The sequence below is a fragment of the Rhipicephalus sanguineus genome, chromosome 11 (assembly GCF_013339695.2).
Source record: "Rhipicephalus sanguineus isolate Rsan-2018 chromosome 11, BIME_Rsan_1.4, whole genome shotgun sequence".
NCBI lineage: Eukaryota > Metazoa > Arthropoda > Arachnida > Ixodida > Ixodidae > Rhipicephalus > Rhipicephalus sanguineus.
The window spans coordinates 71,127,529-71,142,084 of NC_051186.1; the positions used below are offsets into that span (position 1 = coordinate 71,127,529).

General features: G+C 48.8%; 1 protein-coding gene across 1 annotated transcript; it reads right to left on the reverse strand.

Moving 5' to 3' along the window:
• Window positions 1-11,646: 11,646 nt before the first annotated feature.
• On the reverse strand, window positions 11,647-13,261 carry LOC125756411 (uncharacterized). Its single transcript, XM_049411174.1, has 2 exons — window positions 12,710-13,261; window positions 11,647-12,222 (listed from the first exon to the last, which is right to left on the reverse strand). Exons 1-2 carry the CDS (start codon window positions 13,259-13,261, stop codon window positions 11,647-11,649), a joined length of 1,128 nt encoding a protein of 375 aa, XP_049267131.1.
• Between the last annotated feature and the right edge of the window lie 1,295 nt (window positions 13,262-14,556).

Consider the following 14,556-nt stretch of genomic DNA (forward strand, 5'->3'; position numbering starts at 1 on the left):
CCAGTTGTGTTCGCCACTCTCAAAGCCCAGGAGATGCGATCGTACGATTGCTTCATCGCTTAGCGATGAACTATCAATATCTACCACAATCAAGCCGCCAACGAACTACGCAGCGTGGATGACAACCACAGGAATGTAATATAACTTGAATTCGTGCACGCGAACCACGATGGCAACAAAACGCGCCTTCCTTTTTTTTACGTGACCTCAGAGCCGCTTGAGAAGACGTAGTCAGAATAAGACATAGCCAGTTGAAGCCGATCGCTTTAATCAATGAGGTCATATGTGACGTTGCAAATTGGGTCACGTGACCCCGAGCTGTTGAGGTGCAAACAGACTCTCCCGGGCGGACGGAGCGTCACGTGACCTCACATCAGCGATTCTCCTCATCCGCTCGTCGTCCGCGTGGCTCGCGGACGGATGACCCCAACCTGTTTTTCATGTCGGGATTCTGGCGGCGGAACATCGACGCGCTGTTGCAGGTATAACGCAGACGGTTCCCTGGTGGCAGGGCTGGGCAAAGATACTTTGAAATTGTATCGCGATACGATACAAGATACTCAGGCAAGAAGTATTGGAGATACAGATACAAGATACTGCCGCAAAAATTGTATCCGATACGATACTTGGCAATTGTATGTTATAATACTTCGATACATTCTTAAATTTGATCATATAGATTCATATAATGTAGCAGCAAACACCTATGCACGAAAATGTCTGCTTCAAAACTCAACTGTGACCTATTTTGTTCCTCTTGAATGAAATGTCTGTTAGTATCTCAAAAGTTTTGCCCTTTTTGCTCAAAGTACATTAGTTTCCTTCCAAAATAACTTATTGGGGTCTGTTCTAGCTTCTTCACAGGACAACTTTTTGTACACTTCGCTGACAGCGGTATTTGCTTTGCACAGCTTGTCGACCATCTAGCAGGTTGCCATATAATCACAATAACTTCAATAAGAAGCCTTCTCACGACGGCGCAAATACCGGTGTGGACTTTTACCTTGTCTGTAAAATGCAGCTTGCACAATACCGTATATCCGGGGACAGGTGTACAGCAGCAACAACGCTGGTAGTGACATTTTTTAAAGGGGGGGGGGGGAGACGCACGGTGTATACTAGGGGTTTGAGCCATTTCGCTCGCGGCCCGGCCCGCACACATAACCGTCTTCGTCTTATTTGTTTTTAGTTTCTAAATAAGTATGTACGTGAGCTGCACAGACATGGCTGGTCTCAAGCATTCCTTTCGTGAGGAACATGTGGTCACCATCTCCTAAAACATAACCGTGGAACAAAAACTATACATCAGAATCCGCTTCCAGATATCAGTCATTCTGTACATCGCTATCGATGTTTCTCGAATCCTGACTCCAAATCCCCTTCAGAAATGCCCTATATATGAGATATGGGAAAGGCTTCCTTTCAAACGTCATTTTCTTCAAACTCTCTCTCACCATTTTCACTGTCCCGGCCCTTCCAACTAAATTTCGCGACTGCGGCCCGCTGGCTGTAGGCTCAGTTTGAGACCCCTCGTGTATACGTAGATGACATAAAACTGCAATGAATTGTCATATTCTACTTATCTGCTCGAGTAAAGGATTCTTTGTTGATATACTCACTAACGTGCAATAGTTTAGCAATCTTTCATCAACCACAGAACACGTGAAACACAGAAACGCCTCAGACGTATTGTATAGTTCCATAAAGTGTCGAAGCACACCGGCGCTATTCGCGTTATTGCCACTTATAGCTCCCACTACGTGGCGATTAGTAATGCGAAAAATATTGAAGAAAGCTTGAAACAGGAAAACAAATATAAGTAAAATAGAGAATTGTTTGTGTATCAAACATTCACGTTGAATGAGTACAGAAACACAATACAGACGGCGCCCTTAATAGCTATGAGCATGAAGTATTGTCAACGTACCTGTTGAGACAATAGAAAATTCAGTGCCTATATAAAACTGCCTGAAACTGCTCGTTGGGACGCTCATGAGCAAAACAGAACATTCAGCAAAACAAAGTTTCTCGAATCCCCTTTGTAACATCTTTAAGATGGCTCGTGATGATTTCCATTATTATAATCAAACTCAATTTCGCTATTTTCCTAAGCGGTAAGCAGATTGTTTTGTACTGTTTACTCAAGGTACGCCCAAGTAATTATATATTTGTTTTCGAAATCGCCTTGGCAACGTGTAAATGTGTATACAGTAGTGGAAATAAAGCAGACAGAAGAATAAAGCAGAGATCTTATTTTGGGAGCGCGTTGCAAAGACATACTGCAGTGACTAGACCGGAAAAACAGTGCAGAGACTTAGATAATGTAAGGGATGTAAAATGACAGCTAAGAAAGCACTTGTGGTAATAATCAAATTATGATTTCATAAATTCTTTGAATAAATGTAGCAAGACATGAAAAATACGGTGCGCCTAGATAGTTTTTGTTAGGTAGGCGCTTGCTCTTTTAGATCTAGCATTAGTACCAGTGGCGCTAACGTTGTTAGATTCTTATTTGCATATAAGTTAATTCATGGCAAGCAAGTCAAACTTACATCCACGTGATCATTCAAATCGCTGATATGTAAAATCCACGCGACGCAAAGGAACCCCATTCTTGCACCCATCACATTTCGTTACGGAGCAAGACGGAAGACGCAAGAAAATCTTCACATATGCAGCTTTTCTGGACACCAGCGGCCTAGTTCGTGTGAACGACACCACGTGGCGTATCGACCTTAAAGAATTCAAAAGTCCCGCCATGACGTATGCAGTGACGCGGCACTAAATAAAAGAGAATCAAAAGAAACAGTACACACGCCCCGAGACTGTCGCTTCACCTCGGTGCGCAGAAAAGAGAGCGCTGTGTGTCGGCGTTATCTCGACGGCGACGACTGGCAATGAATCGGCAGTTTTTCTAGACGTGCCATGCCAAATGTCTGGCCGTTATAGACGCGCCCACGATGCATGAAGAGCATCGTGTTTTTATTTGTTTGTTTGTTTGTTTGTTTGTTTGTTTGTTTAGTTTCTTGCGCTACCGTACTGGTGGGATTTTGGAGCAGCATGCTGCTTTCCGAGTTTCTTTTTTCAGCTAGCGGGAACCATTATGTTTGGGTACGAACAGGATATTGTGGTTGCATAATAAACCGAATTTCCTTTGGTGTACCACTTGGGTGACACTCGTTTGCTCCTTGCGTTACCTCAAGTTAGAACTGGATCAGTTTGAGAACGCTAGGAATGAGAGTAAAAAAAAAGGAAGTTAAAGATAGTTTTTATTTGTTTTCATTTAGTTCTTATTTAAATGCGGCTGCCACCGCAAGCTTGACGCCGTCTAAGCGGGTGTGCAAAAATGATACAGTCGTTGAAAGATGATATTGTACACCGGAAAATGTGAACTTGGTTAGTTTTTTTGTTAGGAATGAACGTATAGTAGAACATATACGACTGACGTGTTGTGTAATAACCTCTAGATCTGCCGTCTATCCCGCTAAAAAAGGCACTTGTCTATCCTAATTGCATTTCTTCTTTTTCTTTCTTGTTTTTCCTTTTTTTTGCTGGAGGTGATTGTCCTGAATCCTGTTGGCGCAGATAGACCAATAGGTTACTCTCATGGGCTGGAAGTTCTCCTGAAGCTCTCCTTTCATGTTCTGTAGGCGCAGTTTCTTTCAACTTTGCACTACAGCAAGCACAAAGTCGATCATGAATCACCTACTGGCCCAATCGTCCACTTTGATCAGCACAAAGAAATTCAGAAGAGCGAATTTTGGCGTTTTTGCGCTGACAACAACGATTGCTAATGCAACATAATATAGTAACTATTCCTACAATATCTCAAAATCACTTCTTTATTCTGTATCACTCCTGATGTAGAATACAAAATGCATTTGACTTGCTCAACAACGGGTCACAAGACACATCAGAGAAAAGCGAACCCTTTGATTCCCCCTTCTTTCGTTCACCCAGCATATGAAAATTTCTTCAGTTGTGAGTGAAGCTCTTTCTGTTGCCACGAAGATGTGCAGGCGTTCCAAAGGAAATCTTAAGCCTTTCTTTCCAGGAGGTTCCCTTAAGAGAACGATGGTGTTTATGCGCACAGGAATTTTGATTAGTAGTTTTTCACTCGTAGCAATGACTGAAAAATACCAGTCTTCAGCCAGATAAAGCCTAGCGAAATGTGCTTTTTCCCTTAATATCTACTGCTTTTCAAGCAGTAGTCTTCTTCCTCTGAAAGCCCAACGGAAAATGACCCATGTCGAATAGAATGATTACAGCTCCGCTCGAGGGTCTTCAAAACCGGAGCTTTTTTTTGTACTTCATGATGCAAAATATCAGCCGCGTATTGAATCCTGGAATCTTCTGGCGTGATAGGAATGTCAAAGCTGCGAAGACATTCCTGGTTGGGATTCTTTTTTGGCTCAAACGTGTAGGCCCACCTTGAAAGTCCCTTCCACTGTATCGGGTAGTTTTGTCTGTATTGTAGATAAGGAAATCATAGTAAAATAGATAGTAAGAAATATATAATTCAATATTAAATTTTACTGCAACATAAAAGTTGCAATAGAAATACGCGCGAAAGCGACAAAGAAAAATTAATAATATTTCAGAAGACACGATAACTGGCATGTAGCCTCGACTTTAATAATAGGGACATCCGCACACAGGTGTGAAGTCTGGTTAATGCGCATCCATAGCACAGTGCTATCATAGATGCACGCGTTTTAGAAAACACCCTCTAGACATGGTATTCCCTCTCAGCTTTGTCTGAGTGGAAATAGGTCAAAGAATTGAATTCCTGTCAATCTGATAACATGTTATTTTTTTTTCTTATATTAGGCCCTAAATCTGCCCTAAATGGTGTCTCTGCGCTGTACAGCGCACACGTGTGCTGTACAGCGCAGAACCACCATTTAGGGCAGATTTTGTAGTGACGCGGAAATTACCTCTTTGATAGTGAGTAAGTTCAAATATGTATACACAATAACCTTCTCAATATTTACTTATGGTTAAATATTTGGGATCGTGGAACATGAGGTGAGCATGAGTGAGGTGACGCATTTTTAGAGTAAATACTTACTCTATCACTCTATATATTCGCGATGTGCTTTCTTAAAGGGACTGACAACCGACCGAAATGTGTCACAAGACCCTGGCTGTGAATTACAGTGACATAAACGAGCTTTTTTTTTCACCATATGATTAGGATTTGTATTGTTGAATTGCGCTTTGAAAGTCACAACGGCATGTCGCGTTGCCTGACGGGCAAGCCTTCATAGTGCACGAATGAGATGTGCAGAATGCTATACGCAGTCCGCTGCTATTTACTAAAGAAAAAAATGCGTTTAATATTAATCCGCACGTTATTAGGCATTCTCGATTTATTCTGTGCTTACAAAAGAGTAAAAGGAGTTGACGTTGAGAGGTGGCGTTGCCTTCGCGACTACTAGTGAACTCATGTCGAGCAACGGCGCAAGCGCGCGGCGCTTTCTACACTGAATGAACTTCCAGGTAGCACACATCAAAAACCGGAAAAAATGCATTCCATAACGTTTGGGCTGTGGCATGGGCTTCGCAAGACACTCGCCTACGTAGGCGGTGTCACGGCTGAAACGTTAGTAAAGGCATCTTTTCTTTTTATTGCAATTATATGGACAGTCTCGGCTGAATTTTGCCGTCGCCGTCGCCCGTCATGCACCGTATATGTATAAGTATGTATATCTCCACATCCCCTCTCCCCCTCTCCCATTTCCCCCTCTCCACGTTCCCTCCCCTCCCTCTCTCCAATTCCCCTCTCCCCTTTTCCCCTCTCCACTTTCCCTCTCCCCTCCCCCTGTCCAATCTTCCTCTGAAACGCGGGCTAGACATACCGAAATTCTCTCCTGCGCAACGCCGCGATGAGCACCAGCGCATGCCCGTCCCCTCCCCCTCTCTCTCCTCTCCTACGCTGCCCCCCTCTCGCATGCCTGCCGACTGCGTTCCCCGCTCGCCCTGTGAGAATTAACGGCCAGGCTAGAGGGAAGACAAGACGCGCGTAGCGTTCCTCTTCGGTTTCCACGACGCCAGGTCGGTAGCATGCCCAAAGAACGCCAACGGAACGCGATCGTGCAAGTGCTACGGCTTCGCATCGCCTCATGCTCCCCTTTAGCGGGAAGTGGTGGAATTTTCTTGCTATCGCATTCATTGCTTCTCCCTTGCGGCGAAATGTGACTTTTTTTAGTGAGTGCTACCCGCAAGGCATTCTCCACACACACACACACACACACACACACACACACACACACCACACACGCACACACATACATTATATATATATATATATATATATATATATATATATATATATATAGTGCATTACCGACACGTTAGTCATAAACCTGACGCGAACAAGCAAGACGAGCTTGATCTGTTCATTAGTTTGATGAACCGTAATTAGGCTTGGCTCGGGAACACAGTGCGGAGGGCAATCATCTAGTGAGCGTCGAATACTTGGCTCATTGAATCGGTAAGCAGAACTGTAAAGCGAAAAGCGCTTGTTAGTTTTGAAGTCTTCTTCCTCGCTGTTTTCATTCACTCTGTTGTACATTGCTGCTAACATGGGTACCTGTTAAGGGAAAATCATCAGTAAAGACAACATGCATGTGTCCATGCCTGGACTTCCCTCTTATTTACTCCATCTTATTACTCTTTCAACGGCGTGAAGTGGCGTTGCGGCAACAAAGGCAGTGTGTAATCGACTAATAGGCATCGTCCACTGGCCAGAGGGAGCTGCGTTGCTCGCACTGGCCAGTCCCAAGTTCGCTGACATTGGCCGAGGGCCACGCAGAAAACAGACGCGCGAACGCGTCCCCCGTGTAGCCCGGCCACATTCCGCCCACTAATGCAGGGAGGGAGACGCGCGCATCGCGTTCCATTTTGACAGGCATCGTCTCAAAGTTGCTTTTTTTATCCGCTAGGCTGTGCGTTCTGGCGCTGCAGTCACACGGGAAAACTCGACTGCACGGTGCCTATATTCCCTATGAAATTACCTCGGCTTTTCAGGAAAGCAGCTTACACTAAAGAACGTGTTGAAAGGGTGTCGTTTCGCCTCACAAAAACGGTCCTGATATCGTGCATGCCTCTCGATTGCATTATCGCCGCGCGCCCGGCACTTCCAGGTCACAGAGGGCATGCACGTTATGAGCGTGAGACAACATTCTTCATAGGAAAGTGGCGAGTGCCGAGAATTCAAGAAAGGAAACGCAAGCCACCAGCAAAGCAGCCGGTTGAAGATCTCTCCGTCGTTGCTATGGCAACAGCGCGCGCGGCCGCGCTCGCTTCCGAGTCTTATTGCCTACCGTTTCGCCGTCTGTTCCGTGCACACCGGTCCCCGCCACCGGCCTGCGCCAGTCAGCAAGGAGGGGGGGAGGGGGTTGGGTAAAGGGAGGGGGCACTTGCTGAAGGCCTTGACAGTTTGAGAGAAACACCTATTCTCATTATTCTTGTCGGTAAAACACCGCCTCCGTCAAACTTTTGGGAGGGGAGGCGGGCCCTTCAGGCATACCCCCCTAGCTACGGGCCTGGCCTCTGGACTCCTAGGTGGCCCCGGTCGGTCTACGAAACTTCTTCCGAAGTACCACGGCCCGTACCGTGTGGTCTAGCAAGCCTCGTACTTTATATACGCCGTCAAGTCGCTTGAGACTCATTGTAATCAAACAATGTCGAGGCATGAGATTGTGGATATGAACCTGATAAAGCCTCACTGTCACTGTGCAGCTGTCCGTAATTAGCCAGGATGGCTCTTTTTCGGAGGGGAAGTAAATGTAATGCAAAAGAGCAGCACTACTTGCAGAAGCAGAGAACGCTGCTCCCGTAGAAAGTAGTAGTAGTAGTAGTAATAGACTTTTATTCAGCCATATTCATAGGCCGAGCATTTCGACCGCCTGCGCGATCAGTCGACGCTGTTCTTCTTCCCCTTCGGCGCCGATCCAGTCGAGCCAGGTGGTGATGGAAAGGGAAGGGGGAGGGTAAGAGCTGGATTGCTGAGCAGTTGGGCAGTAGAAAAGGCAGTGTGGCAGGTCTGCATATGTAGATGGGCAATTGGGACAGCAGGGGTCCGATCTATATTTATAAAGAAAAAGGCGAGAGGGGGTGATCAGGCAATTCATTTGGATGTGCCGTAGAATTCGAGCCTCTAGTAGAGTGAGCGATGGATGAGGAGGAGTGTAAAGACGCTTGTCGAGTCGGAGCTGTAGGTATACCTCCTTGATAGTATGGCGCAGCGAGATCTTCCCATCGTTCTTGACGGAGCTCCCACTGTTTTCCGAAGGTGTGGGCCATGGGATGAGCGGTGCCGGTGCAATATATCACGGGCGAGCCGGTGAGCCAGCTCATTGCCGTCAATCCCCGAAGTGGCCAGGAACCCAGCGTAGGAAAAACAGGGGAAGGTTGCAGTGCGTAGACAGCTCGCTCAACCTCCTGTTGGAGGTATGGGGGTAATGTGCGGTTCTGTATGTTACGGATGCGGCGGCGTAAGAGTCAGAGTATATCGTGTACTCGGGAAGTGAAGGGAGGGAAGAAAATGATTGTAAGGCATTGGAAGCAATGGAAAGGACCTCGAGCGAAAGTACATCGGGTGGGTGCAGGTATGGCCCGCTGGTGTGGGTTTCGGGTGTCGAAAGGTGTGGATGGTAGATAGCGTAGCCGCATGAACCCCGAGGAGCCACGAACGAGGCATCTGTATAGGCGACTCCCTGTGTAGAAAAAGGAGGGGAATGATGCTGCGCTGCCGCGTGACGACGGCCGGCGTGCAGAACGGGGGACATGTTGGACGGGAGAGGAAGGATACGAAGGTTGGGAGCAGGGGTGCACGCGGGAGAAGGCAAGGTGGCAACGGGAACTGGAATGTGAGGGATACCCGCTTGGGCCAATAGCCATTGACCGTGACAGGTAAGAGAAAGACGCGCAATCTGAGAATCGTGGTGGAGAGAAAGAAGAGAACGTAGTGGATGGAAGAGGAAAGTGGCAAAGAGCTTAGTGGTAGAGGTAGTGATAGGGACGTTGAGAGCTGCCTTATAGAGGCCTAATAGAGCTCTTTCGAGAGTGTTAAGTTGGGTTTGGGTAAATTGAACGTAAGGTATAAAATACAGGAACTTGTTGAGGGCGAGCGCATGGGCAACACGGCACGCATGAGCCTCGTGGAGACCCGATTGTCGAGTGACAACGCGTCGCAGGAGGTGAGTTACCGAGTGGCAGATCCCGACAGCGTGATGGAGGGCCTGCGCGTTCTTGGCCGCATGCAAAGGGAAGCCAAGAACTTTGCATTGTTGAACGGTAGGAATGGGAGAGCCAGAAAGATGCAGGGAGATGAGATTATTGTGGGAGCGCTGGTAAGCGGAGCGATTGAGCAAAAGCAGCTCAGATTTCTCTGGAGCAGGAGACAGGCCAGCAGTGGAAAGAAAGGAAGCGATAAGATCTGGGCCACGCTGCAAAGTATCCTGCACTTGTCCGGGAGATCCAGACGTACACCAGAGAGTGATGTCGTCGGCATAAAAATATGATGGAGGTCAGGAATTTCGGATAGTTGGGAGGCAAGAGGGGCCATAGCCATATTAATAGGGTAAGGAGATAGTACGGCACCTTGAGGAGTGCCGCGGGTGAGGGAGTGCGGGTTGGACAGATGAGTATCGACTCTAAAGCGAGCTACTCTATTAGAAAGGAAGGACCGAATGTAAGAATACATGCGGGAACCACATGAAAGGGAGGAGAGCTGAGCCAATATGTGGTCATGGCAAACACCATCGAACGCCTTACGGACATAACGGTTACAGAGCATGAATCTGATTGCGAGAGGTGAGAGAAATGTGTGCTGGAGGACAAGGAACATGTCCTGCGCACAGACGCGACGTCCGGAAGCCGATAAGAGAATGGGGGAAGAACTCTCGCGCCTCAATAAAATCAGACAGGCGAGTCAGGGCCATTCGCCTCAAAGGTCTTGCCCACGCACGACCGTCAAAGAGATAGGGCGAAGGTTAGACAGGGATGGGGCTTGCCCGGCTTCGGAATCATGCAAATGAGAGAGGATGTCCAAGAGCTCGGAAGACAGCCGCTGTCCCATGCTTCGTTGAATGTTTTTAAGAGGAATTCTTTAGCGTTGTCAGGAAGATTGCGGAGTGTAGCTATATGTTATCTCATCCTCGCCGGGAGCCGAGCGATTAGAATGAGTTGCCAGGGCAGCTTCCAGCTCCCTGAGGGTGAATGGGCGGTCTAGGCTGGGTTAATATCGCCACAGTAATCTGGGTAGGAAGGTGTTAAGGGAGGCGGGAGATACAGAGAGGTTAAATTGTCAAAGACATCAGACGGAGTCCCGTGAGTAAGGCGCTTAGCTAGGGTGGGAGCAAGGGCAGGCTTAGTACCTAATAGAGATCTAAAGAGAGGACCATGTGGATCGCGAGTGCAATGCGGAGTCGAGGCCGTCACACGCGCGTTCCAACGAGAGTGCTCGAGGGATGCGCCGTAAGCCACGATTTCAGCACGCAGAGCATCAATGCGGAGGAGAGTTGGACGTTATGCGCTGGGAGCGAAAAGAGCGTTGCAAACGTTTATGACGACGCCATAAACGGAGAAAGTGAGGATCAGGGTCAGGAATGGGTGTCGAAAGCGAGCGCGACGGCTGCTGGATGCCAGTGCTGCGGAGATCCGCGATGTCCAGTCGTCGTAACTTTCATATGAGTCAGAAAGGAGATTAGTGCGGAATGCCTCCCAGTCAGTGTGAACTACTTGGCGTGTCCTGAGTCATGTGGGAAAGGGAAGTGGTGATGTGTATGAGAAAGTGGTCACTGAAAAAGTTTTCGGCTGACACCTGCCAATGAAAAGGAAGGGAACCCCGAGAGAAAGTGAGGTCGGGTGTAGTGAAGCGCTGTGAGGCAGTGCCCGCTCGAGTAGGGGTGTCAGGAGTGTGTAAGAAGGGTGAGGTGACGTTCCTGGGCAAGACACGTGCAGAAGGCGGCCTGGTTTGAGTGTCTGGGGGTAACCCCAGAGCCTGTGAGGAGCATTGAAATCACCCCAAGGAGGATATGGGTAGTCAAAGGAAGAGAGTGGAGGAATTTGCCAAGGGCATTGAACAAAGATGATGTGGCAGGGGGAATTGTAAAAAGACATATAGGGTGAGAGACGGTACGAGAAGAGGGTTGGTAATAGACCACACCAACTAATATTAAGGAGAGTGGAGGGGACGTCAAGTGGTTCGACGGGAACGTCGGGCGTACATAAATGGACGCAGTGGCGTGCCCGTCGTAGCATGGTAGCACGGTAGCCCGGGAGGGTGCGGGCCGTCCGAGTTTCGGAGAAGAAGAAAATGGGGTAGGAAAGGGCGAGTGAGGTATATTGGGAGAGGGGTCCTATTATGGCGAAAGTTGCGGCAGTTCCACTGCAAAATCTCGAGGTCCTTTCCACGCGCCATCTAAGTCATTGCAGTGGCGGAGGCGCTTGTGCGTCCGCGTTCCTTCTTTTTTGCCGGGGGAGCGAGTCTTGCAGGGAGTTGAGCATAGAAGCGAAGGATTCCAATTGCTTGGATTGGGTTTCGAGGGCGGAGAGAATCCGGACAATCGAGGTTTCCAGTTGAACCAAGCGAGTGTGGTGTGCGGTGGTGGTGGTTTCGACCATGTCACCATTTGGCTACATGGAAGTCGGAGGTCGGGCGGTGAGCGTGGCGAGTTGCTTATTCAACTCCGCGAGTTCGGAGGTAAGAGAAGAGGTAGTGGTTTCTAGGGTCTGCGTCAAAGCGTGGATTTTCTGCTGTAACTCATCTGAGACGCGCTGTTGCTCGCGCTGGTTGCGTTCCAGCATTGCGAGCCCGAGATCGAAGGAACGGCGCTCGTTACCCATGGATGGTGAGGGTGTGTTGTTAGAGGAAGGAGGGTACACCGGTGACGCGCCTTTCACTTTAGCGGCGTAGGATCCCGGGGTGGATGTTGCGGGGGGTGAACGGAATTCATGCGTCGAAGAGGAGGGCGGGCATGGCTGGGTGGTTCGGCGCAAGGCTGTGCGACGGAGAAAAGCGGCTTTGGCACACTCCCGCTGTTTAGCAAGGAGGAAAGGGCAGGGGAGTCGAGAGATGAATGAGTATTGACTTGGCAATGGATGCACCAGGGTTGGGCAAAACGTGAGCAGCAGGATCTGCAGGCAGAAGCGCTGCACAGCGGCGGCACTTGGCCGCAACGCTGTGCTGAGGGCATTGGTGAGCACGGTGCCCTATAGCAAGCACCGGGTACAAGTAGGGGGCTTAGGTTTATGTGGGCGACATCGGAAAGAGACGCGTTTAAAATATACAAAGCGAGGGATGACGGTTCCAGAAATGTTATGAGAACGGATTCAGTGGATGGAGCCCATCATACGTGCAGCGAGTTGTCAGTAGTGAAAGATTCGAGGTCATGCAAGAGCTGAGTTGATGTGAATGACCACAGACGTTGTGTATGACGCCGAGGCATGAGATGGGAGGATTGGGTGCATATGGCTTGATGGTGATCGGCTTACCGTTAAGTTCATATTCGTAAGAGAGAGGAGGAGGTGGGCAGTGAGAGGGGAGTGTGTTTTCAGGAACACAAGGCTCTGAGCTGGTTTGGCCTGAGGGTGACTTCCGCTGGTCTGGGCGAGAGATTTGCGGCGGCGATGATGGAAGCAAGCAAGTCGTACAGAGGTATTTGGGCGTGAGTGTCGCGGGTGGAAGTTGGATACCGACAGTGATGAGCTCGGTGCGAGGTCGGGCGGTCGAAGCAGGTTTCCGGTTGGCCCTCACGGTGTTCCAGCTGCCTTCAGGGTATGAGGTATTATCTTCGTTTCCTTGGGATGCCGTGAAGTCCATTTCTGTCGAAGAGTCGTCGGCCGCAATAGTAGAGGGCAAAACTGTGGGGACGAGAGGAACGCCGCTCTTCAAAACGGACTTGTCGGCACACATAGAATTTTCCTTGCATATTCCAGGCGCAGATCCGGTGGGAACAGCATCATGCGCGGCCGATTGCGACGCCGACGAAGTATTGACGCTCTTGGGATCCGGAGGTAGCGTGGTTGAGCTGGGAGTCTCAAGGACGCTTCCAGCGTTGCACGTTGCTGGAGCGGGCGCGCTGATGGGGAACGCTGCCGGTTGATCGACGGTTGTCGGCGTGGGTCTGCTGACGGCGCCAGACAATGACAGCGTAGGTGCGGCAGCGGTAGTGGCACAACAGGAGGCTGGGCTTACCGGTGGGGCATCATTTGTTGTCGGTGGTACCGAAGGCTCGGCGAGACGCTGCATTACGGAGGTGCAGGCGCGGCGCGTTAGGGTTAGCGCGGCGCCGCGCCGCTTCGGATTTCTGAAGGGGCCTGGAGGGCCAGCCTGGGGTCGGATCGGTACTCGTATGGTGTCCACGTGTCGTGGATGCCTACTAGAAGGAATAGTGACCTTGTCCAGAGCCGGGCGGGGCCCTGTACCGGGCCAGGAACACGTGAGAACAGAGCACGGTATGCAGCCAGCCAGACAAAGCGGCGCCACCTAGCGGCCCCGTAGAAAAAAGACGACGATTCAACAATACAAGCTTTGCGTTGGTTCTACTATTACTGGTTACGTTTCTGCGTCGTCTCTAAGAGTAGAGTACTTCTTTAAAACGCTTCATTATATTACAAATGGCTGCCCTCATGTTTGCTTTGGTTTCGTTTTGTATTGCCTTCTTATGGTTGAGGTTAACTAAAATGTGGGTTCTTTTTCTTCGTTATTAGGTAATGGGTTGCGTGGTAATAAAAAATAAAACATTAGAAGTTTACTTGCTCCATTTCCAAAGCGAAACCGAAAACTGCAGCAAATATCTGTGTGCAATGCTCCAGCGAAAAAAACAAGCAACTAAATCTTCAGCAGCGTTGTACTAGTAATAATACTTGCTGGAGTTCTACGTGCCCAAACCATAATATGTTTATGAGGCGTGCCGTAGAGGAGGGCTGCGGAAATTTCGACCACCTCAGGTTCGTAAAGTGCATCTAAAACCAAGAACACGAGCCTCTAGCATTTTCGCCCTGTTCAAAAATGCTGGAGCCGCCGTCAAACCTGTGCACTTTGGGTCAGCAGCCGAGCACTGTAACCGCTGTACCACCGCGGCAAACATAAGCAATTCTGAGAGAGACAAAAAAAGAAGAAAAAAACGCATTGGGATTCGAACCAAGGCCCCAGCGATTGCGCGCAAACAGCCAGCACGGATGATCAACCCATTCAGCCACAGCGCGCGGCGGCTAGCCCGTGATACGATAGCTATTATAAAGATACTATGGTCAAACTCTCCTTGCAACGCTCCTTGCAAGTGTCCCCACCTTCCAAAGAGCAGAAACGGAATGCAAAAGTGAAAAGAGCTGCTTTCTGTTTGCAAAAATGCGCTGTAGACCCTAATTCGATGTTTCACAGCGCAAGGAACGAGGACGACATTGGAAAACACACACAGCGCTGAACTTATAACTGACTATATTTTCAAACTTACAGCAATATATATGCGCTCTTCACCAAGAAAGAAAAAAGAATAGAGCAAATGAAGCATACAAAAAATTCCAGAAAAAATCATAGAAGCC

Excerpts from the sequence above, each read along its gene's own strand:
- LOC125756411 (XM_049411174.1), bottom strand. The coding sequence starts at position 13,261 with ATGCAGCGTCTCGCCGAGCCTTCGGTACCACCGACAACAAATGATGCC. Across the intron at positions 12,223-12,709 it reads CTCGCACCGAGCTCATCACT|GGCACCGTGCTCACCAATGC; the intron begins GTCGGTATCCAA and ends TGCTTGCTATAG.